We start from the raw sequence: 24889 nt of genomic DNA on the forward strand, positions 1-24889 counted from the left end.
TTTTCGAAGCAAATAAGGTATGTTAGTGAAAGACAAGATTCTTGAAGAATACCCAAGACCTAATTCTCTGCTTCTCGATGAAAAATATTGTACAAAACTAGATGTTTTGCTTGTGAAAACAACTTGGTAGTTTGATTGAACCTAATTATATAATTACTATCCACGTTGCATCAACCTTGTTTTTTTTTTCTTTGAAACTATATATGTATTTGATAAAACGGTTTTTCTTCCATTCTTTGACCGTTCTCACCATTTTATCACATCTTGCCATTTGATTTTAGTAGCCTCCGTTTCATCACTTCTTATTCCCATATCACAAGGTACCCCTTGTAAAAGTACCCTTTCACCTTCCGAATTACAACCATTATAACCAAGAAACCGCTGTAGACTGCCATTTCAATCTTTGCTTTATTCCAATGTGCTTTGATCTATTCTTCCGCCATAATTTTTTGTCGCATGTACTCTGGAAACGTCGGAAATTTCGACGACTTCGGGTGCAGAGACCTCTTGAAATGTTGCCAAAAGGCGGCACGGACACTTGATGATAAAAGTAGAAGACACCGATTCAATTGTGTTATATGATGAGACAACGTGGTTGTCTTCTGAATTCCGTAGCAATCTGACATTCTCACTTTCTCAGAGAGTTCGAGACAATGCGTAATGGAAGAATCTGTTTACAGTTCATTGCACTTGCAAGACACTACTTTCGTTACAGAGCGAACGTCACCGGAATGGACACTTGATTTTTATAGTTCTACTTACTTTTTCTGAATTATTCTGGATTTAATTTTATAATTTCTCTTTGAACACTTTTGTCTGATTCATATCCTAAAAAAATCCAACCTCCGTTCCATCGTTCCTCCGATTTTTGATCGCCTTTCTTACATTTTTTTTCTCACTTTTTTGCATGTCTTTTCCTGCCGCTTGTAACCCATTGACATTGAATTCGAAACCAATTGACGCCTGCCCTCTTCCTCCTTCGTCTTATTCCGTAATTTGAATAATAGGTGTGAATCGGCACAATTAGACTGAAGATGAGAATTCAGAGAATGTGGTGGACAAAACCGTTGGCGGCGTGTGGCCTTCTAATTCTTTTATGGATGCCATCGGGTTGTGGTGAGTCACTAGCAAAACACACCTTGAAATTATTAGGGATTGTATTTCAGAAGCTGATGATGATAATCCCGTAACATCTCGATTTCATTGCTTGAAGAATGGATGTTGCGATCATCACGAATGGTGCAGATTCTGGGCTTCAGTTGGAGAATGCAAGGTGACAGTTCACATATTGCAAACGTTGAAAATTAAATATTTCAAGCAGAAGTCTTATTTGCAAGAATTACACACAAAATTAAACGAAAAAATCGTACATCAGAAATGGAATATAAGAATTCCTATTGTAACAACAACTAAAACACTTTCAGACAAATGCTGACTGGATGGTTGACAACTGCCAACTTGCCTGCAATACTTGTACAAGAAAGAATGTTATCAGACCAGCAACAAAAGCACCAAATCGTATGAGAAGGCCTCCACCACGAAAATTAGCTCAAACGGTTCAATTTCCTTTAACTTTTCCATTAAAACATACTAATTTTAGCCAAGACCTCCAGTTGTCACAACACAACGCCCAGCTCCACCACAATCCCGTCCACCACCAGTTACTCGTCGACCAACATTTATTTCTACAACAACTTCCAAGTAAGTTTCTTTATTTCCTGTACCAACACACCATGCACCAACGCTTTGTCTTTCCAATGCTTTTCCACCATGCGAACAGTTGTATTGCTATTGTGTGTCGTTCGACGTTTTTTTTACCCAAGTATGCGAGAAGTATATTTACAAAAACTGGTTGCGCAGGAGGAAACAGAGAAAAATGAAAAGAGGTTATTTGAAAAAAAAACAGAAAAATTGCAATTATCCTATCGTCCGAGTTTTCGTAACGCTTATTGTAGACTCAGCACCACTCACTCTCCAATTGTTCATAAAACCGCACGGCCACCGATCAGAGTTGCTAGCTCATTTGGCTCAAAGGGGAAGAAGGTGACTCGCAAGTTCTTCTTTTTCTTCAATAGTACAAGAACTGCTTCTACGGTCCCCTCAACAACCGTAATTCCCACGACGACAAGAATCCCAACAACAGTCACGACAACAACTGAAACTACTACAACCCCTCAATCAACTACAACTACCACAACGGTACCACCAACAACCACCACATCTACAACAACTACAACAACAATTGCCACGACAACTACATCCACCTCACCTGCTCCTGTACCTGTTCAGCAATTTGTTCCGTCATTTTCAGACGGTGCTTCTGACGCTTCTGGTCCTTTACCTGCTTTTGAAGGCACCACTGTAAACTTTGAAACTTCGTGAGTCCATGTCCATTCAGTTTCTCTCTGTTTTATCATTTTTGTTTCTTCATTTTCACTCATCAACACCAATACACCCCAAATCCAGTTCCAGAAGACTTCAAACAGTTACCCGCCGTCCATTTGCAAATCGTCGACCTGCACCACGTCAACGTACAAACATCATTCGACCAACGATTCGACCAACTCCACGAGTTTTCACCGTAACAACCCCAATTCCAACATTTGCCTTTGTTCCTGATATTGCTCCAGTTACTCGATTCTTTGTTCAAAGACAACCGGTCACTAGAAGGCCACTTCCAGCAGTATTCTTCACAACAAGACGGACATTCCCACCACCAACAACAACTACAACTACAACTACTCAAGCGCCAGCAACCACTCATTTCACCAGGGAATTTACGTATGATTTACTTAATTTTTCTTAATATAGAATTGGTTTCGTTTTTTTCAAATGGAATCGTTTTTGATACGGTGATTGAATCTTATCAACTATTAAACTCAAACAAAAACTTACCAACAATTTATTAGGTTTACTAACTTTAACGAATCCCTAATATTTCAGACCACCACCAACTACTAGATCATTTATTAACACTGGTTCAAATGCGCGATGCAGAGATATTATCAATGATCCAATTGTTGCTGCAGAAGACATGTGGAGAGAAAGACTTGTGGTTGCCACAGAAGGTGAAATTATACCCAATGAATTATAGTAAATATTAAACTTTTCAGATAATACTCGTCGGCAAACTGTTGATCTGGATCAAGTCATTCGTTCCAATACGGCTAACGCCTGCACTCCTAGATTGGATGAAGCTGACTGCGAAGCTAACATTTGCTACAATGCTATGTTCCGTACTCTTGATGGAACTTGTAATAATATGAAGGGAGAACCACTTAGAGGAGCTTCTTATCGTCCATATACACGATTGTTGCCGACTATTTATGATAACGAGGTTTCTGAACCAGTTGGTGAGCTCTCTGATTATTTAGCATGTAGTTTATATTCGAAATGTGAATTACTACAGGATCCTTGTTCACTGATGCACGTCCATCACCTCGTGAGATTACACGAAGACTGACATCTTCTCAAGCTTCTGTCGAATCACCAGATTACAATGCACTTATCATGCAATTCGGACAATTTATCTCCCACGATATGGCCAAGACAACTCTCGTTCCATCATCAAAATGCAATGTTTGTCAGAATATTACGAGTCGTTGTATGTCGGTTCCAATTACTTTTGACGATTCTAATGCAAAGTAAGTTTACTTTTAGGAAATTTAATTACTTCAATGTATTTATTTCAGCTTCCGACAGGCTCAATGCATTCGTGTTTCTCGGTCATCTCCAATTTGCGGATCAGGAAATTTGAAGCCACGTCAGCAATTGAATGAGAACACTGGATATATTGATGCGTCTCCAATTTACGGATCTTCAGTGCACGATTCCAAGAAATTCCGAGATGGAAATTCAGGATTCTTAAAACTTCCAATGTTTAATGGAAAAGCATGTAAGATACTTTTTTTGTTTACTGAAACTTTAAATTAAATTTATTGTTTCAGTCTTGCCATTTGACCAGAACAAATGCAGAAATCGTGGCCAATGCTCTGTGATCTTCACTGCTGGAGACAGTCGTGTTAATCTTTTCGTGGGGCTTTCTGCCTGGCATACAATCTTCACGGAAGAACACAATCGTCTTGTAACAGCATTCAAAAGATTGAATCCACATTGGGATGGTGAACGTCTTTATCAAGAAGCCAGAAAAATGATCGGAGCTCAAGTTCAAGCAATTGTATACCGTGAATGGCTTCCAAAAGTTCTAGGAGCATCTTTTGCGACGGTTGTTGGAGATTACAGAGGATATGATTCAGATGTTGATTCAACTGTGGCAAATGAATTTACATCGGCTGCATTCCGATTTGGACATGGAATGATTCAAGAATTCTATCAACGTCTTGATAATTCATTCCGTAATATTTCATTTGGTGCATTGCCATTCCAAAAAGGAACTCTTCATTCTGATGTTCTTGTAAACGAAGGAGGAGTCGATCCATTGATCAGAGGAATGTTTTCCCAGAATGTGAAAAGACCACAAAGAGTAACAACTACAGTAACTGAAAACATGTTTGGATCAACTGATCTGTCAACAATCAATATTCAAAGAGGAAGAGATCATGGACATCCAGCATATGTTAAATACAGAGAATTATGTGGAATGGGAACTGCATTCAACTTTGAACATTTATCACGAGAAATTTTGAATACTGGAACAAGAAACAAGCTGCAAGAAATATATGGATCAGTTGACAAGATTGATTTATGGGTTGGTGCACTGCTTGAGGATCCAATCATTCGAGGCTTGGTTGGACCAACTGTTGCTTGTATAATCGGCCCACAATTCAAAAGAACACGAGATGGAGACAGGTTTGTATCTATTTGAAATTTTAAAAACTCAGTAAAATATATCACTTTTCAGATTCTATTACGAAAATCCGGGAGTGTTCTCTCGCCGTCAACTTGTCGAGATTCGCAAGAGCTCTCTGAGCAGAATTATTTGCGATAACACAAACACAATATCAGTAAGAAACATTAAATTCAGCCTCTAAGCTCAATTTGAACTACTAAACATTTTCAGACAATTCCACGAGAAGCATTCCGAGTGGGCCATATGGTTCCATGTAGTCAGATTCCGTCGATGGACCTCAATCAGTGGCGAGACTTTTAAACGACAAAAAATGACAGCACATTTATACTTTTAATTCAATATGTTTGTTCTATTTTTCACATTCCTTTTGTCACAAATGCGGGGTATGGGCAGAAAAGCTCACTTCAAATTCTCTCTCTCTCAATTAATTACTAGGTTATAATTTCATTCTCTCTGGAATTGTTTCATGATTATAGTGCGAAATAAAACGTTTATGAAATTCGAACTACCCGTTTTAAAAAACACGAAAAGAAATAATGAATAGGAATTATTGAATATTTGAATTCAAATCTCTTGCTGGAAAAGCGTTAACAAATGTGTCTAAATTGCTCTGTTGAGTAAGTGGAGGAGATTGTGATTGTTTTCCGACAATTCTGACGTAGTTAATTGGAACAAGTCCAATACGACTTCCATCGGCAACACTAAAATATGAAGAATTAATAAATATCTAATCAGAGAGCTTTTTGATGCTACCTTGCTAAAAGCCATCCTCTAACTCTGGGTTGTTCTTCTTTTGGAGCCACTCTTAACGTTTCTCCATTCATGAAGCTAAGCTCTTGCTCATTTGAGGCTTGAAAGTCGAAAAGTGCTTGAGCAGTATAATGTGGAGCGGCTCCAGTTGCCCATTTTCTCTTCTCTTCAGCAGCTTGTACCATCTGACTGACACATCTATAGATGAGCCATGGTCCTCCAATTGCAACAACCCAGAAGAGAGCAGCAGGCCAGTTGACACTTGCTGGAGTTCTTGTGGCACCAAGAACGTCTGTGGCTGGAAGGAAAATTACGATTTTGGAAAATTATGGTACAAGAAATAAACCAAAAGAATATAGATTATTTCGAAAATGTAGTCAGAATCATTATTTATCGTATTATTCCTAATTTTAGATATTCAAACTATATTTCTCAATTCTAAACAAAATTTGAACACTTACCATACGGTTGTGATGTTCCCCAAGCCATTTCAGCAGCGCTTGCATAACTTGCTGGTTTCAATTTCAACATAACCAGTAGCCATCTCCAGAAACGATATACCCATCGGAAAACTGCCAAAGAAACAACTACTGATGACAACTGGAACAATAGAATAATTATTATCAGATTTGTTTTTTTCAATAAAAAACTCACCTGCGTCTTTAATCTTCCAAATTGCTCTACAACTCCAATAACTGCTCGAAAAGAACTATAAACTGCATTATGAGTTGAATTGAGCATGTTGGCGACAGATGAGACTGCATTTACAACTGATTCGATTGATTGAAAAGCGCCTCGAGACTGTTCTTCTGCAAGTCGAGCAAAATTGCTGTCAGGTCCTTGACCATATCCCATATGGTTGAAGCCACCACCAAATCCACCGTAACCCATTCCTCCTCCATACATTCCCCCACCACCATACCTAAACAATATACAATTTTATTAATACAAAATATTTTCAAATCGAGGCTGCGCGAAACGTAGGCCCCTTTGAGTTATACAGTAACCCATTCTCTATCATTTCGGTACTGACTTTATTCGGTAAATTACCCAGACATGATATTTTACGATTTTGCGTCAAGGATACGGTACCCGGTCTCGAAACGACACATTTTTCTTAAATATGAAAAGGTGTGCGCCTTTAAATAGTACTGTAACAGCAAACTCTCGTTGCTGAGGGACTTTCATCGTTTTTTCATGCTTCTTCTCTCTTTTTTATTAGTATACTTGAATTTAAAATTAATTTATCGGAAAAACTACGAAAAATCCATGAAAATAAGGCAGCGACGAAAGTTTGAAACTACAGTACTCTTTAAAGGCGCAGACATTTTAGCATTTACGAAAGAGCATTCAAAAAAAAAAAAAATATTTAAAAAATAAAACTTACATTCCAGACCCTGGAAACGTATTCATTCCATATCCTCCACCATAACCAAAACCTGTATTGATCATTGGATTCGACATTTGATTCTTAAATATTATCGATTAGTAGGAGTTTCAAAACAATTTATCAATAATTACATCAAATGACCTTGGCGGCAGCGGAGGTGGTTGATTTGTTGGAGGTGCGGACATTATAATTTATCTGTAATAATAAATGGAATGTCGTTATTCGATTTTGAAAAATGGATTAAATTCAAGAAAAAATAAAAGAAATGGCAACTATGAAATTGCCGTTAGTCACATTGTGGACTACAATCAATGACTGCAGCGGGCGGTTGATAAGGACAACGTCCCATACTAGACTACATTGTAGTCTAGTAAAAGAGTGGGAGGACAGATGAAAGATCTTAAGATATTGTTGAAGTATAATTCAATTTATTGTAATAAAATTTCAAAACATGTGAAACAACCCGACTTGGGGAAGATCAGAAGAGACGGAGGAAGGTTTGGTTTTTGGGTAAAAAAATAATTTCAAATACATAAATTATTTAGAGTAAACGAGAAATTGTTATCAGCAATCGAAGCACTGCAGGAATTATCGAGCTCCTCCGCGTCCGCCTCGGTTTCCACCACCTCCGCGGTGTCCTCCACGTCCTCCTCGTCCACCACCACGACCACGGGATTGCTCGCGCTGCTGTTGACGACGAACTTCGTTGACTTCAGTTTTCACGAGATCGACCACCTGGAAGAATGGGAAATGTTATGTTGTCGAAGAGAAAATCAGGTACTTACTGTTTCTGGAATTCTGAGATACTTGATAGTAGATCCCCGGACATACGCTTCTGACATTTTGAAGAACTTGTCACCGTCCTGTAATTTAACATGTATTGTTAGTCGCAAATTTGCATCAATCCGAGAGTTTTAGATGTTTGAAATATTGAGCTGACATATGAATGCAAATTAAATATGAAAGGTTCTTTCTAAATTAGAATCTGTGAGCCGTTTAAAACAAAATTATGTTTTTTTTCAATAATAACGAAAAGAAATTTCTGAATAGCCAGTTTCTCCTGGGCTAACCATTTAATTAAACGAAACACTTACTTTTGATGTGAAAATAACATCCACCAAATGAATATTCATCCACGAATCGCAGGCTTTCAGGTGACCGTTATAAGTCTCGCCGTTCTTCAACTCCACAAGCATCGGGTGGTTTTGAGCGGTTTTGAGAAGAGAAAGTGGCAACTGAAATCATACACTATTTGAGTTCAGCTTAATTCGACTTACCACCATGACTATATTGATTTAGTGGGGTTGTGATTGTTTTTCACTAGTAAAACTTAAAGTGAGACAATCTGCAAAGAATAAATTAAGATTTTAAACTGAAATTACGGCGAAAAGACAATTCGAAACAAAAAATTCCGATAAAAAAAGATTTTAATGCACACAATATTTACGTTAAACAAGGCGACCATGCGTCATTTCGGAGGGTCGTTGGTGGATGATCATTTGAAAACAGGGTTCACCTCTGCAATCGATTTTTCTTTGTTTTCATCTCAAGATTATTAGTTTTATTTTAAAACATGATTTGAGGAATTTTAATATTTATAGGTTCAATGGCTGATGATACCGGAGAACATCCGGTATGCTTCAACTGCACATTACGAGTCGACCAAACCATTCATGTCAAATGCTTTGAATGTCCTCTGCGAATTTGTATCCTCGTGAGTTGACAGATTGTGAAGTTTTTAAGAACATTATTTTATTTTTAAAATTTCAGTGTTTCCAATGCGGCGCGGAATCACCACCACATCGCCGAGGTCACAATTACGAGCTTGTCAAGCCAACAAGTAATCCCGAAGCAATGAGCTGGACACACGAAGATGAATTCGAATTGTTAAAAGCTGCTCATAAATTCAAGATGGGAAATTGGGGAGAAATAGCTGAAAGTATTGGTCGCGGAAGAAAAGATGGTCATAATTGCAAGGATTACTTTGAAAAACATTTCGTGCGTGGATGGATTGGACAATTTTCCATAAAAAGTTCAAGTTGGGATCGAATTAAATATGGGATGTATATAAATCAAACATTAGACAGTGTGCTACAAAAAAACTGTTTGGAATCAACGGAAAGAATGCTTCTGATTCGAGACGCCGTTCGTGCATCTGGAGAAAGCTGGGATGAAAACGATCCGAAACTTGCGATAAAAGTGCAACAAGTATTAGAGCAGTATGTGCAAAAGTAAGTGAAAATGTCCTATTTTTCATATATTTAGAATTTCTTCAGAGTAATCGATGGTGACATTGAAACCAAGTATGAGCGCCCAAAATTCCTTACAAATCAATATGAGACGGAGCTTAGCCCAGATGACTGTGATCCTGATAATGAAAGAGATATGAAATCGAAGCGATCAGTAAAACAGGAAATAAATACTGATGATAGTGATAATGACAATTCGCCGGGCCCGTCTTCCAGTTGTCGGAAAAAGGGGCCTCCGAGTCCAAAGAGAAGAAAAACTACTCGAGTTATGAGAGAATCAAGCAGTGATTCGGACGATGATGTGAGTTTAAGGAAAATAACTAAATTCAGTTTTATGTGTATTTTTTCCAGAAAAGTCAAGCTTCTGATAAAGACACCTACCACGGCATGGAACGCGAAACAGAAGAAGAAGATCCTCCAAGCGCTTTTGAGACTGCACAGGAATTTGATACAGAAGATGAAGAAGAAGAGAAAAAACCAAAGAGAGGAACAGCTTCGAGCTCAAAGAGACGAAAGCGAAGGAGGATGTGGGTTTCGAAAAAAGATAGAAGATTGCATGAATTCCGTAAAAAGATGAACCGTGAGCAGAAACAAGGAGAAAAAAAGTTAGAAACTCTCGGCGCAATTTGTTCTTTAGAAGAAGTTAAAGAGCTCAGAAGTGCATATCCTCGTCTACTTCATGAAAGTGGTGTATCAAAGTCGGAAACTCGTCCAAAAATGAGAAGAAGTGATGAGTTGAAAATTCTTGGATACAATAACGAACGTGAAGAATTGGAGTGTGAATGGTTCAATGAAGCTGAACAACTTATCAGTCGCCTCACAATATCTGCTACGGAACCTCAGAAAGATCAGAGACTCGATATGGAAAATGATATTAAGTTCGCCCGTTTGAGACATTACGTTCGTCTACTCGGAATTCGGAAGGCTAAACGAAATACTGTGCTTGAACATGACAAGATAAATGAATTCATGAAATTCTACCAAGAAGCATGCTACGCAGCAGCCAAACGTCCAGTGAGCCAGCAGGAGATAATGGATTCACGTACTGAAAAGGAGAAGCTATTGGCAATGACTCAACAATTCCTGACTAGAGACGAGTATCGTAGCCTACGAGCATCCATTGAACGTATCGATAATGTAGTGGAACGGATCGAAGTACTTCAGGATCTTCAGAAAAACGGTATTAAAATTTTTATTTATATTAAAATCAATTTAAAATGAACAATTTTCTTTAGAAAAAAACATGACAACTTTGTCCTATTGAAAATTCATAAATACCGTTTGAAATTCTTATTATTATTTTATTTTTCAGGCGAGACCACTCTCAAGAATGCTCCAGTTGAACGCAAATCGAAGAAAAAGATGAGAAAAATCGATTGTGAACAGAAGAAAAAGATTGCTACCGAATGGAGCAAGTTTAAAAAGTGGCACACTGAAGGATGGGAGTAATTTTATCTCGTATTCGATTACCTATTTATAACATATTATTATTAATTTTCCCCGTCTCTGTTTGTCATATTTATTTTCACTTTCTAATTCATTTCCATCCCTTGATTCTCTAACTCATTACAAGCTCTGTACAATTATACAATTACTCCACCGTCAAAAATCTGTATTATGTTTTTTTTTTCATAATTTCATTTGGTCCTAATACATGTCTTCTCAACCTTATCAGACTGTTCACTTGTTTACTCAAACAAAAACTCGTCATCTCCTAGGAGCACAAAAACTGAGTCACAGAATGGAGACATTGTAAAAATACAATATACAAATTGTTTGCTCCTTTTACAACGAGACGCAGAGACAGGACAGTCTCCGTTTCGCAAGGACACTCGGAAGATGGCAGTCGGGTCTCTCTCTCACCTCTCTCGTTTTGCCCCCAATTTTCTCTTTACTATTAACCAATTTTTCTTTTTTCACACAATTTACCACGTCGCTTTTGTTTTCAAGGAAATCTGAATCAATCTTAAAGTTTTCTAAAAATAGAAACATGAGAAAAGTGGGCGGAGTCATCTGAAATTGATGAGATGACAAGATATTTAGTAGTTTTCATTGGAAAAGTAACTTGTCTTCATCTGAAACAACATTTGACACTTAATTTCGTATTTACTCCTCTCAAAAATCATGACTTCACCTGATATTATTGGAAATTGTGTTGCAGACTTTTTCGGTTTGTTGTGCATAAAAATCTCTTCATTTCTTTGTAATTTTAGAAAAGCTTCATTTCGAACAAAAACTTATTACGCTAACGCGAAATTTGGCGGTTTTTGGGCAAAAAAATACGGTGCCCGGTCTCGACACGACAACTTTTTTTAAAATGAAAACAGGCACGCGTCTTTAAAGAGTACTGTAATTTTTAACCTTTCTTTTTGCAGAATTTAATTTTTTCAGACTTTTTCGATAAGAATACAAATTTAAAATTCAAATATAACAATAAGAATCAACGATTTCAAGATATCGAGAGACAAATCATGAAAAGCGAAAAAGATCCTCAGCAAAGAGAGTTTGTAATTACAGTATACTTCAAAGGCGCACACCTTCTCGCATTTAACAGAAAATTGTCGTTGCGAGACCGGGCACCGTATTTTTGGCACAAAATCGAAACATTTTCAGCCTGAATAATACCAAATTTAAAAAAATATTTAAAAATACTGATAAAATGGAAAATGTAAGTAATCAATTCCTTTACATTAATTACCCAGTAGGAAGTATCATATTTTCCAAAAGCTGAAGTCATCTTTCAAAAATAATACAAAATTAATTTTTAAACGTTATATTCCTCTTTTCGAATTTTAGAAAAACCCCGCCGAGGTTCATTTCTCGTAACAAACGTTGCTAGTGACGGTCTCACCGCTGTTGCTGTCACCAATCCGCATCGCAGGTGATCTCTTCGTTACGATAGAACAATTGTAAACGTCACTTTTGATAGATGCTCTGCTTTCAGATTTCAAATTATGGACGACGAGTTGGCTGAAGCAAGAGGAGAAGGTTCTGGAAGGAAAAGGGAATTTCATTCAAGAACAAATGCATTGGATGTTAGTTTTGAAAAATATTATAAATAGAAATGTCTGCGGCTACGCAAAAATTCAGATAATAGTCAATAGGCAGGCGTAGGCATATATGTATTAAATCTTGGTTCTCTCACTTTTTGAGTTTTTCATAAAACTCTCGAAGATTTAATTTCGTAAACCTTCCTATTTTTCAAAATTTATAATTTCAGTTAAAAAATTGTTATGTAAAAAGTTTATCTTAAAACTGTTATTTTAAGATTTTTAACTTCAAGAAAATCGCCGATTTTTTCAGACGCTAAAAGAGATTGACCTCAGTGGAAAGACATATGCAATTACTGGAACCACATCTGGAATTGGAATTGAAACTGCAAGAGCTCTTGCTCTTAAAGGAGCTCATGTTGTAATGTTCAACAGAAATATCGTGGAATCGGAAAAACTTAAAAAGCGAATTGAAGAAGAGAAACCTGATGTGAAAATTGACTTCATCTCATGTGATCTAAATTCTCTACAGTCAGCAAAAGCAGCTGCTGATGAGTTTCTTTCAAAACATTGGCCACTTCATGGACTTATTCTTAATGCTGGAGTCTTTGCTCCAACTGTCAAATTCACATTCGATAATTTTGAATCACATTTCGGAGTCAACCATCTTGCCCAATTTCTTCTTGCCAAAGAGCTCCTTCCGGCTCTTCGACAGTCGTCTCCAGCAAGAATAGTTTTTGTTTCCTCAGTTTCCAGTAGTCACACTGGTCTGAAAGCAGAGATGACAAGAAGTGAGAAATTGAACAAGTTGTGCCCAGAGAATGCAAATGAGTTCTACTACAAGTAAGTTTCAAGCGGGGAGTGATGTTTCTTGAAAACCTTTGCATTACAGGCTCTATGCTTATTCGAAGATGTGCCAAGTACTTACTGCGTTTAAAATTCACAGAGATGAATTTGTGAGTCACGGAATCAGTACCTATGCAATTCATCCAGGAACTATGATTGGAACAGGTATAATTTTATTTCAATTTCACATCGCGTTGCATACAAATTGAATATAATTTAAAAAGTTCTAACGACACTGAATTTTGTAATTTTGAATCAGGTATGTGAAAAAGGTCCTAAGCCTTCTTCGTAGGCACATAAATACCGACTAAAATACCAGGCAAGTATAATTTGTTTTGAAGGCCCCTACACCTATTCTGCCACAAATGTTTCATGAAGCAAAGTGATAGGAGCAGGCCCTTTTCATGTTGTGTTAAATCTGTTTCGTAGGCTGTAAACACAAGCAAAAGGCTATCGAAAGACAAAATATAATACAGTTTTGAAAACATAATATGCTATACTTTTTGCATTTTCAGACATTTCTCGAGGATTTGGATTCCTTGGAAAGTTCTGGAACATTCTTTCGAAGCCATTCACCAAAAGTCTTGCTCAAGGAGCAGCAACAAGTGTCTACTGTGTTGCTCATCCGGAAGCGGCAGAGTTTTCTGGAAAGTTCTGGGAATCGTGTTGGGATGATGAAAAGAGTCTTGATGCGGACATAGCAAGAGACATATCACTTCAAGATGAACTATGGGAACACTCGGAATGCCTTATTGATGAATGGTTCAAAAGTCAAAAACCGATATCTACAATTGGTAATGATGAGAGTTCACCTGCCGCTGCGGATACCTCAATTTCTTCATTTGAAGAGAACGATTAATGTTTCATTTATGTTAACTTCCAAAGCTTACAAGGAAAAAACTTTTAATAAATCTTTTATGCATATCAACATGCTACCCATCTGTTTCCCATCTGTTTCCATAATATAACAATACAGATCAAACCATCTAATGCTTCTCAATTATGGAATCCCGTAAATTTCAATAACTACTCTTGGATTCCACGTTGGCCTCCTTGAACGTTTCGATCTTTTTACAACATTTCTCTAGTACGTCCTTATCCTTTAAAAGTGTCAATTGAGTGGTTGAATAAATCCACGTGAGAAGAGTACAATATTGCCATGTTTTGACTTTGAAGCGTACTTCTGTATAATTTTTTGAAAAGTTTTTTGAACTTTAGGAGGTTCTGTTTTTTTTTCGTTTCAAATATTCCAATTCTCACCATGTGAAAATAATTCAAATGATGGAATTCTCCAATGGAGAATTTCCATATGTTTTAAGAAAAAAAATAACATGCTACTGTATTTACTTTCAGTTCATTTTTTGTCGTCTTTTCATACTTCGTTATTTTATTTGACAGTTTTTAAAAAGATTGGTACTTTCACTATAGTTTTAAACCTTCAGTTTTTAAACTTCCACAAATTCCATCTAATTTCCATATTGGAACAGTATTCCAAAAGTTTACCGCTTTCATAATTTCTAAACAATTTTCTCTCTCAGGAACTTCTAAAAAACGTTTTGCCAAGTTTTTCAGAAAGTTGATACGATATTCCCAAAGAACAAATTTGCAATTATCAAAAACTGAAGTTACTCAAAAGCCAGAATAAAGTGCAAGCAAGGCTCGGTGGTCCACATAGCTTTTTAAAATAGCTGAACTGCGCATTTTCAAACTGATATATCTTAAAAAATACATTTCTTGAAAAGAAACGTTCAACTGCCAAAATTATCAGAAATATTTTAGCTTTCTTTTGTATTGCTTTTTATTACAAAATATCAATTATTAGTTGAGTTACACAAAGCGAAAGCTATTTTACCAAAAACCAAAAAAAAATAAAGAACTCTTCTGCTCTACATGGCATAACTCAAAATCCATTGATTTTCAGAAAATATTGTTTGTTGAATAGTAACTGAAAAATATTTCGCCACATTTTATCAATTTCAAGTTTTTTGATATTTTCATGTTCAGCCAAGTTACAGACCGTTTTTCCAAAAAATCTAATTTTGCACATAAAGCCCTTCATATCCAACGTATCGTCTTGAAATTTTGAACAATGATCTTTTTTTGAGGTCTCTACAATGTCCTAAAAACTCTTTCAAAAAATACTGTCCATCTCCAAAATAAGAAATGGGACTTTTGCTTTTCGAAAAATGGGCGAAAAAAACAAATTGCGATTTTTGGGTCGAAAAATATATTTTTAGAAAGCTGAGAACACGCTATTTACGAATTTCATATTCATTTTATGTTATTACTTCTTTGAAATGACCTAAAAATTAAACAAAAAGAACATAATTTTAATTCTCACGTGTAATTTTTTATTTGCTTTAAAACAATTGAAACGCTGAGCAAATTACCAAATGAAACAAAAGCAACATTCTGCCAACACCATTTTCAAGTCACCGATTGGATCCTAGCAACTTTTAAGGCGTATTACAGAGTGATTGATTGTCTTAGGTCAAACAATAAACAAAGAATTGAACAAATTAAAATTATTCTGGTCTTTGAAATGTGAAAAACTGAATGAATCAAGATCCTCAAACATGAGAGACGATAAAATTAGGAACCGGAGGTAGATAAGCAACATTAAAATCCAAGAAACGGTATCAGATGAAGAAGAATAAAATCAATTTTTTTGAGTTTGAATTCCTCTAAAAGCTAGACGAGTACCCACTTGCTTTTCTTTAAAGTTTGAAGCTCAAATATTATCCGATTCGTGCCAATTAATCTATAAGCTTTTTTTATAATGTTTATAGTTTGTCCACTATCAGTTTATTTCTGTAGTTCCCGATAGTATACTTTTTTTTTCTTGATCAATCATCAAAATCGATGATCCGATATCACGCTTTATTCCAATTCCCTTATCAAAAGGAAGTCCATTAATGTTTTCATGCATTGTTGTCATATTCCTGATCCTTCGATCTTTTGTCTCCTCGTTCTGAAGCTTTTGCCACATACGTCACGCCCTCATTCTCGAATGTTGAACTAGCCGGTGAAATGTTGTTCGCAAGCCACTTGCATAGCCTCATTATACCGGGTAATGGAGTGTCATCGGTGTGCCGGAAAAAAGGATTACATCTCCGAGAAAATTCTTTTCTTTTCAGGGAATCTTCTTGTTTTCTTGCTTTTCCTTTTTCTGCCAATTCGAGATTCAAGTCCATCATTTTTGATAATTTATCATCTTAAACGGCATTTGTCGCCATTCAAAACTATAAAAGAAATGGAATGTAAGGGATTTCCGTTCTTCAGATTCATTTCAATTTCACAACTTTTGCATATAGTTCATCGAAACACTCTATTCTTCTTGTTCTGATTAGTTTTTTTTTTTCATTTAAGTTTCTTCAGATATCTCAGATTTAGTTTCTAGTAATATACAAGAGAGAGTTCCCGACTTTTTCATGGATTTCTCTCTCTGTCACTATTCACCCGATTTACCATACTCAACATAGATTTTCAAGTAGCCTCCGTAGGCTTTTGTAAATTTAAATGACTTCACTTTGTAGTCAACACCTACTTTCTAACTGTTGTTTTACTTTTTATTGGATTTTTACTTTTTTTAGATCTACAAAAAAACATTTATAGTATTTTTGGAATATGTTTTAAATTATTTTAAATTATGCATTTGTTTGAAGTACTTATGTTCTTGCTTCATAACTACCGAGAATATATTTTAAATATCTAATTTTGTGAGTTTGACTATTTTTTGTAATTATGTGTCGTGTTTTCACATACATACATACCAGTGCTGTGCGGCTCTCGGCTCTCGGCGCGAGCCGAGAGTCGACTTTTTTCAAGAGCCGCACAGCACTGATACATACAGTTAATGTAGCTAATTTTCATGTCAGTAGACAGAACTGTAGGCGTTGCCTAGATGCAAGCAGACATTGTTTTTCTACGCGGTATACTTAATTTTAAAAAATATTTCGAAAGTTCAGCAGAAAAAGCTTCCAATTATTTTTTAAACAATCAATAAAAAATAAAACTAATTAGAATCAAGTGACCATAAATCATACCTATTTCCATCTTGTACAATTCAACCTGTACCGTTCTTTTTATTCATCATCATCAACTTTTTCTTTTAGATCTCGAACGGAAGAGAGGCTCCTCCTCCAATTATCCATTCCTTTTCTTCATCAAATTTCTCCAAAACCAGCTTGTCCTCCCTCTTCACTCAATTCGCACTCATTTGAATGTTGTTCACTGACATTTTCTTACAGTTATATGATGGTCAGTTGCAAGCTTCTTCTTTATTATGGAACATTTTCTAGTATAATCTCTATTGTACTTTCCTGTGTTGCCACTAGTCCAACAGGTACAGTAACCACAACTGTAGCTCCAACAACAACGACGGCGGCAACCGGTGAGGATTTTCTTAGATCTCGAAATCTGAGGATGCATGCATCCGTATGAACAATTAGCTTATCTACGTAATACTATATTCCTGGTCTTATCAAGACAACAAAGGAATTGACTTGATGTGTCCTAAGATCAAGATCAAACCAGACCTGATTTGGTTAATTACGTAGGCGGCTTGTGAACATATAATATTGCAAATGAGCATTACAAATTAATCAATAAACAAAAACGCGTTTGAGTAGAAGTTCTGCAATTAGAACTTTGGCTTAAATTACAGCCCAGAGGGATCACCACCAGGCAGTGTACCTGAATCCCAGATCCGCAGTGCATAGCACTTGAAGAACGGATCGTCCTTTAATCCTTTAAAAAAAATGAGCATTACAAATTAATCAATAAACAAAAACGCGTTTGAGTAGAAGTCCTGCAATTAGAACTTTTAAATGCTCATGAAGGTACCTGAAAAAAGTTATTCTTTGAATTGCATGTATATATTAAAAATATTTGCATTGAAACATTTTTTTTTCAGTTATAACTGAAAAAATGAATTAACCAACATTTTGATCGCGAATTGTTGAACTGTATTATAACAACTTAGAAGAAAATGCCCCACTTGGCTCTGTTGGAATTTAAAAAATACAAAAAAAGCAAAAATTTTTACCACAAGGCACCCAACATTTTGAACTTTAGAATTTTTAAAACAAAAATTCACAACATTAAAGTTGCAATATTTGAATATTTAACGAAACTCTCTCAAAATCTATTCGTAATATAAAAATTTTCAGGATGCACGAGTTGTACAGCCAGTCAGGTAACATTTGCCCAGTCAGGTGGAGGTGTTCAGATTGATACTGCGGGAATGTATGTTTATTCAATAATTTCAAAAGTTCCACTTTTTAATTTTCAGTCCGGGAACAGCCGCAGGATGCTTAACTTTAACTTTAACATGTACAGCTGGCACAGGAAATTATGCATTTATGCAATTTAATAATAATCAAGGAGGTCCTGCTGAAAATCAAGATATGGGAATGGTATGTTCATTCAGTAGCTTTATGGAACAAATGTTCACCATTTGCAGACAATCAATGCTCTTGCGAATTGTGTTGATGGAAATTGGGTGTACACAAGTGGAGGAGTATCAAGAATTGTAACACAAGTATCTTGTAATCAAGCCCCTAATGCTGGATAATTATTCTGAATTCTTATTCACTATTCTGAAAGTTTCCTTCCATGTTAAAGATCTAACATGAAAATGTATAAGAAAAGTGTGGTAACTTATAACTTTGATATTTTTAATCATCGACAATTGCTCACAATAATCATGTTTCTAATAATTGTTGTTTAATAAACCGATTCGATTCTTTCAATCCCTTTTTTAAATTTTGCTTCCAAAATAGTTTTCCCCTAAAAATATATGTGTCTGCAAAAAATATATAAAGAAACCATAAATTTCCGGATAAGTTTAGTTGCTTCTTTTTCTGTTTTTGAGATTTAGTCTAAAAGATCTCTAAGTGATCGGTAAAATCAGAAGAAATATGAACTTAATAAACAAGTTTAAAGTTTTCAAACCGAAGAAAATAGGTAGGCAGGAAGGCATCAGGCAGGCGTGGGCGCCTAAGAAAGTTTCTGCTTTTCATGGAAATCATAATGAAAGTTGTCAATTTCCGTTAAAATATTTGAATATTTTATGTTTCCTCTCATATTAATCTCGAAACCGAGAATCTATTGTAGTTACTGTAAATTATAAATGTAGATTGTAGAAACGTGCTACTGAAAATGCTCCAAGATATATGCTCCTGGCAAGAAAATTGCCTTAAAAATCATTACAATTGTAAACCGAATTACAGTTATTCGTCTGTCAGTCCTCTTGTACCCGTCCCTTCCTCCTTACAAGCAAGAATAAATCATTGATCTGCAATACGTGAAGCCATATTTCAGAACAAATCAGGACATTTTCGAGTGTCCTCAAAAACGTTTAAATCTTCCAGACAAAAATCTATCAAAAATCAAAAGTATAAGAAGAATGTAGTAAACACGGAATCACGAAAGTTATCATCCGGAAGCTTTTAAGTCCCTCTACTGAAAGTACATTTATTAAAAAAAAACAATTCTTACCATTCAAATCCATTTAAAATTTCGTCATTTTGATTTCAAAGTGTCTGGGACAATGAAAAAGAACACAAATGTCATAAATGTGGTTTTCAGAAATCAGGAAACAAAAACTTTGAAAGTTCAGAGATGAAAATTGAACGGTGCAGACCAATCCGAGACAACATTTTTTTAAAGAATAATTTTTGAGAAAATGACCTCAAAACTTATGTCCACCACCTTTATATACAATTTTTCTAATAAATATTTTTGTGTTCTTTTCTGGTTACTGACCCCTTGTTTGGTTATTATTTACAAAACCGGAATGTAGCCACGAATCGTTGCTCTTTTACTTATCATCGTACTCTTAATTCCCTCAAATTGTGTTGAGCTCATCAAAAATTTTCACTTTCATCACAATCTCTTATCAGGTAACTTTCACCACGTGTCGATGATTTTCGAGCGCTCGCCGCGTGTCAACTAGACAATTTTCCTTGATGACATACACCCAAATAGGTATTTGTTTTCATTGTGAATATGCCAGCTGACTGCTTTTACAAACAATATGTTGCAATGTTGAAAGGGCATGTGATTGATCGGAGAAGAAAATGTGCTGACTGTGCGGTTATTTTAATCAGGAAATAAATATTGAAAAAGGAGAAGGGAGTTGAATGAAATCAAACCATACAAAAAATGGTTCAAGGAGACCGCTAGAGTTGCATATTTTAATCAGATTTCTTCGATTGAAGGGTCTGCATTGTTTACTAGTAATTTGACAGTTAGTAGCAGATGATAACAGATGTAAGTGTCAGTTGAAAAGTGGCAAAAACAAAATATATGCATGTCAATTAATGTACCGGATATACAACATTCAATAAATTATGCAAGGTTTCATCAAACCAGAAACCTTCCTAGAATGTTTAACAAAGATGTACCTAAATTCTCTCAACATTTCTAACTTCCGCAAAAATTAGAAATATTGCTGTTCCAAGCGATTGGAGATAATTAAAATTTTGATTCAGTGTTGCGTTAAGTTTTTTAGATGTCTACAAGGCACACAAATACGCGTTGTTTCTTTGATTCTTAAGCAAGTTTTGGCGATTCTTGATGATATATCCTATTTATTGTTTATAGTCTTATCTGTACGACACGGGATCAGCGAAACCTGAAAATATTCCATAAAATTTTCCAAAAAACTTCAATTTTTAAATTTTCCAACAAAAAAGCCCCAAGAATTTCCAGTTTTCAGAATCATTCAGAACAATACCGATGATTTCATGCACATATTTTCCAATGTAAATTTCGCGAGTTTCGAAACAATTTCGAACCATTTCCTGTAAAACGTCAACTCTTTTCCTCACAGTCACTTACTCATTTTGTTTCAAAATTTTCCATCATAAGTTTCTATTCCATAAACCCGCAACAAATGTTTCCCCTTAACCTGCAAGTTTGATAAAACGGTGTCAATTTTTGATCACATTTGTGAAAGAATTGTGACTAAAACGAAATGATCCTATAAATTTACGTCAAACTATGTTATTTAAATATTAACTTTAATGATAAACCGGCTTTAAAAAGATTTACCTCCGGGTTATCGAGGTTATGGCAGCTGCAAAATTGAAAAATAAACAGATGACCAATACGACTTTAAATTTTACTTTATTTTTTTAAAGGCATATTATCAATTAAGTGATAATTGTTATTAAATGCAAGAAAATGAGAAAGAAATAATTTTTTTTTCAACTAGATTTTTCAGTCCCTCCTGGAGAGTTTATTTCGTTCAAAAAGTTTGTTTTCGTTTCAAAGTAATTCCATTAAGTTTTTTGACGGTCATTTGCGTTCTCATGTTGATGACGTCTCACTAAGAAGTGGAAATTCGTTTAATGTTTCGGACAGTCTTCTCAAGATCAAACGTCGCCCCTTTCATGCACTCTTCCTCAATTTCTCTCAACTTTGGAAGACGAAACCTCATTTAAAATGTCGACGTCAAAATGTAGTAATGGTGCATATTACGCATGCTCTATATTTAGGAAAAATATGCAAAATGACACTGGAAACATATGATTTGAGATGGAAGAAGAAGATGAAGACGGACTCGTGGATTATGAATTTTATAGTTTAATAAGAGCAGAGATCCAAAATTGAAAAAGTTGAACCATATAGATAAAAAAAGATCAACTGTTATAAAAATTATACACATCATTTTAAAATATAAACATCTAAAATCAGGATAAAGACAGAAGAATAGAATGAAGTTTGAATTCTGAATTGGGTGATAAATTTAAAAGGGCAACGGATAATCAAATTTTAAAATTGAAATTAAAATGAATCACTGTCTAAATAAAATATATATAAGATTATTACTACCAGAATTTACTAACAAGCTAGTCAGGTACGTTCTCAGGTGACAGTGCCTACCTACCGCTCATTTTCAGAGTTTTGGCGGGAGCTTCCTGTGTCTGGTGTTGTATTGGTTTACTCGTTTGCGTTAATTCAGAAAAAAGGAAATCAAAATTGTTTGGTAGGCAGGTGTAGGAGGCCTTCTAGAAACAACCTTTGGTGTTGACGTGGAAAGTTCAGTATGAGGCCCCTGAAATCTGTCAAACAGTAGGTGTTCTATTACACAGTTCCCCTCTCTCAAACTTCGATTTTGCAAAATGTTTCGAGCACACTCATCAATTCCTAATTGTGCACATTTCCAACCTGGAACTTCCTTTCACCCGCACTATCATTCGTCATCATAGTAGAATGTATAGTTTGATATACTGATAACAAGCAATGCTTATCACACCCTCATCGGCTACTTAGCCATCTCAAGCTATTGATCCTATCCTGAAATCAGCTTGCAAAGTGTGAATCACGGTGTGTGTTGAGTACAAATGTGTGTAGACAAAGAAATTGAAAACAAAACACGTATGTTGGGAGTCACCCTGATTTGTATCCGAGGGGTATTTCACTACAATTTTAAATTATTTTAAATTTTAAATTGTGGAAATTAAATTGTATTATATTTAGATGTTAGAATTTTGGAAGCCCCCTATCACTGCAATTGAAAAAGAGATACAATTTCAGTAAATTTAAAATAAAACCAAAAAATCATGAAGACGACGTAACGTAATGCGGGGGTCCAATTGAGTTGATAGGAAGGATATGACGAGGCCCACAGGAAGTCGTTCCATTTCAATGTTATATTTACACGTTTTGATCTCCTTGAATTGAAAAAATGAAGAGAGGATCTCTGTTTTCTGACACCAATTCACAAATAAGCTAGACTAAACCTGTCTGGGAAGTTATTTTTAAAAAGTTACTTATGAAAGATAGGTGGAACTACCAAAAATATGAACAGCATTGTAAGTCAATTCAAAAATTGTTGTTTGTAGATCCAGTCGAAAGATGTTTGGGTTCCGTTCAGCCTAAAGTGAAAGTCGATCTATGGTTAATTTGTGCAAACAACTAAAATAGAAGCAGACGAGTTATGCCTGCCTTGTAGGCACACACTTTTTTACACCTTTTTCCTTAGATGGAAGGAATACACAAATACTGTACCATTTATTCCCAAATTTACAATACAAGCAAAAACTGCTATAAGAAGTCGTGTACTTTTAATTTATGCACCAAGTTATTTTAATAAAGTGGATTTTCCCCTGTCTAACCTATCAATCCAAAAGTTTCGTCAACATCAAGGTTTAATAGTTTCCTGAAAAGCTGAAATTGCCACAAAAAATTGTTATCTCAATTTAGAAATAAAAACTGAAAAATCATTGATGAGGTCACTAATATTTACAATTTGTATGAATCATTTGTATGCACAATCAGAAACTTTTATTCCTCATTTGATACAGTTTTGTGTGTCGTCGAGCTCCAATTTCAAGTGTTTTCCACGTTTCACATACTGCGTGGGTTTTAACTTCAGTCAGAATACATTTCAGATAGTAAAAACAATGTTTCCTTAATTTCCCACACCTATTCTTCTTATCATATGTTTGGTTTTTTTTCTAGGTGCGACTTTTGATTTTTGTTTTCATTGTTGCCATCTTCTGTTTTTCGATGAGTTAATTGAAATTCAACAGGTTTTCTCGAAATGCTGCTTTTGAGCTCGTTTGATGTCTAAAACTAGTAAATATTTAACCAGACATATTAGTACTCAAGAATATTTTAAGACAAAATCTTGCTCTGAAAATAAACTCAAATTTGTGTATGGTTTTATTTATTTTTTTTTAAGCTTCAGATTTTTAATTCACATAAAGATTATTTCCCGGAACTCCTGAATCAGAAATTTGTTTGTTTGAAATCATGTATTTGAGCAAAAATTTAAAAAATGAGCATTGGAACGTCTTGTAGACACCGAACGGGCAAATCATTAATTTTCGAACAAATGGGATTAACTGAAAAATAACAGGATTAGTTAAAAAATGCAGTGAAGGTGGTAAAGAAATTATTTATTTTGTTTTATTCTTCAAAAAATGAAGCACAATTTCAAGTCAGAAGAAAAGCAGATTTTGGAAGTTTGAAGCTTGGAGCTGGAACTATGTGGAAGAAAATAAATGAGGAAACCCGAAAATTTAACATTTGCTGTTTGCTGGTCTTTCACACTTTGAGCTAGAAGATTAAGAATATACTAATGAGTATTATGATTAGTAAAACAAGTATTTTTCTTCGAAAGCTATGAAAGTTTGTAAAACATTGGTACAAACAAGAAACCTTGGTAGACTGATTCATTATTAAGAAAATACTTTTAGAGAATAAAAAACAAGTATCAGAATATTACCAATGGACTCCACAATTTACATTGATCTGAAAATTACAGTAACTAAAGTTTTCTGGCAGTATTGTTTTTTGTTCACTTTTTAAAAGTATTTATTTTCAGCTTTCTTTGATCAAAAATTTATTCAGTTTGTTGACATTTATAGTTGCCTCCTTCACTAATAAATCGGATCAAATTGAAATGTAAAAAGGATGAACATATTCCAAAACAGAGCATGATTTGTGACGTTGCAGGCTTGAGGGACAGATTATTTATTCATCGTATTCAATTTACAGGATTTTCTATTTTGTCTAAGACAAAAAGGGACACAACAGGCTAGAATAGGAGGATTAAATTGTTTAACACGGATTTTTGAAATTTGGTATTAAGGATATTTGTACTCAAAATGTGACACATGGTGCACTCAGGAAATTGAGAATATATGATTTAGCTCTTGTCTAGAACAAATGTTATCAAAACGTTTCGGCACATCACCGATGTCTTGAACCCTGATGTTCAACTTTGGTAGATTATATAAGAATACTATTAGAGGCAATACTATTAGAACAGTACAATAATTTAAGTATTTCTGAAGGTGTTTGTTTTTAGTATCTAGAAAACTAATTAAAATTGAGT

At 35.2% G+C, this 24889-nt stretch overlaps 6 protein-coding genes and 2 non-coding genes across 10 annotated transcripts; 5 read left to right on the forward strand and 3 right to left on the reverse strand.

Moving 5' to 3' along the window:
* Positions 1-1007: 1007 nt before the first annotated feature.
* Positions 1008-5313, forward strand: skpo-3 (peroxidase). Of its 2 annotated transcripts, NM_063110.5 has the most exons (13): positions 1008-1116; positions 1167-1273; positions 1425-1556; positions 1601-1701; positions 1956-2378; positions 2467-2781; positions 2944-3068; positions 3114-3353; positions 3410-3644; positions 3693-3895; positions 3948-4809; positions 4862-4964; positions 5021-5313. In NM_063110.5, the coding sequence occupies exons 1-13, from the start codon at positions 1050-1052 to the stop codon at positions 5108-5110; spliced, it is 3003 nt and encodes a 1000-aa protein (NP_495511.1). In that variant the 5' UTR covers positions 1008-1049; the 3' UTR covers positions 5111-5313. The 2 variants fall into 2 exon arrangements, with proteins under 2 accessions (NP_495511.1, NP_495512.1); NM_063111.5 differs by lacking the exon at positions 1956-2378.
* prx-13 (Peroxisomal membrane protein PEX13) lies at positions 5283-7147 on the reverse strand. Its single transcript, NM_063112.4, has 6 exons — positions 7082-7147; positions 6948-7030; positions 6215-6482; positions 6022-6160; positions 5564-5858; positions 5283-5511 (listed from the first exon to the last, which is right to left on the reverse strand). The coding sequence occupies exons 1-6, from the start codon at positions 7133-7135 to the stop codon at positions 5358-5360; spliced, it is 993 nt and encodes a 330-aa protein (NP_495513.1). The 5' UTR covers positions 7136-7147; the 3' UTR covers positions 5283-5357.
* Positions 7148-7363: 216 nt separating this feature from the next.
* Positions 7364-8295, reverse strand: lsm-4 (putative U6 snRNA-associated Sm-like protein LSm4). Its single transcript, NM_063113.7, has 4 exons — positions 8228-8295; positions 8045-8185; positions 7736-7813; positions 7364-7685 (listed from the first exon to the last, which is right to left on the reverse strand). Exons 1-4 carry the CDS (start codon positions 8231-8233, stop codon positions 7539-7541), a joined length of 372 nt encoding a protein of 123 aa, NP_495514.1. The 5' UTR covers positions 8234-8295; the 3' UTR covers positions 7364-7538.
* Positions 7391-10867, forward strand: ada-2 (SANT domain-containing protein; the record flags this gene model as incomplete). Of its 2 annotated transcripts, NM_001026962.3 has the most annotated exons (8): positions 7391-7447; positions 7496-7727; positions 8552-8664; positions 8721-9181; positions 9227-9500; positions 9551-9779; positions 9837-10379; positions 10512-10867. In NM_001026962.3, the coding sequence occupies exons 2-8, from the start codon at positions 7694-7696 to the stop codon at positions 10646-10648; spliced, it is 1791 nt and encodes a 596-aa protein (NP_001022133.1). In that variant the 5' UTR covers positions 7391-7447; positions 7496-7693. The 2 variants fall into 2 exon arrangements, with proteins under 2 accessions (NP_001022133.1, NP_001022134.1); NM_001026963.5 differs by lacking the exons at positions 7391-7447; positions 7496-7727 and having other exon boundaries at positions 10512-10648.
* A 376-nt stretch (positions 10868-11243) lies between these two features.
* On the forward strand, positions 11244-13244 carry F32A5.8 (DeHydrogenases, Short chain; the record flags this gene model as incomplete). The annotated part of the gene is made up of 5 exons (NM_063115.3): positions 11244-11369; positions 11996-12080; positions 12129-12234; positions 12503-13032; positions 13082-13244. Exons 3-5 carry the CDS (start codon positions 12154-12156, stop codon positions 13242-13244), a joined length of 774 nt encoding a protein of 257 aa, NP_495516.2. The 5' UTR covers positions 11244-11369; positions 11996-12080; positions 12129-12153.
* Positions 13245-13520: 276 nt separating this feature from the next.
* F32A5.9 lies at positions 13521-13961 on the forward strand. Its single transcript, NR_001482.1, has one exon. It is a non-coding gene; the product is annotated as an Unclassified non-coding RNA F32A5.9 (non-coding RNA).
* Positions 13962-17285: 3324 nt separating this feature from the next.
* On the forward strand, positions 17286-18786 carry C30G12.4 (uncharacterized protein). The gene is made up of 4 exons (NM_063116.6): positions 17286-17428; positions 18207-18282; positions 18329-18452; positions 18500-18786. Exons 1-4 carry the CDS (start codon positions 17290-17292, stop codon positions 18608-18610), a joined length of 450 nt encoding a protein of 149 aa, NP_495517.3. The 5' UTR covers positions 17286-17289; the 3' UTR covers positions 18611-18786.
* Positions 18787-19787: 1001 nt separating this feature from the next.
* On the reverse strand, positions 19788-19870 carry C30G12.9. Its single transcript, NR_101711.1, has one exon. It is a non-coding gene; the product is annotated as an Unclassified non-coding RNA C30G12.9 (non-coding RNA).
* Positions 19871-24889: the final 5019 nt, after the last annotated feature.

This window comes from Caenorhabditis elegans, chromosome II (assembly GCF_000002985.6).
Source record: "Caenorhabditis elegans chromosome II".
Classification (NCBI taxonomy): Eukaryota; Metazoa; Nematoda; class Chromadorea; order Rhabditida; family Rhabditidae; genus Caenorhabditis; species Caenorhabditis elegans.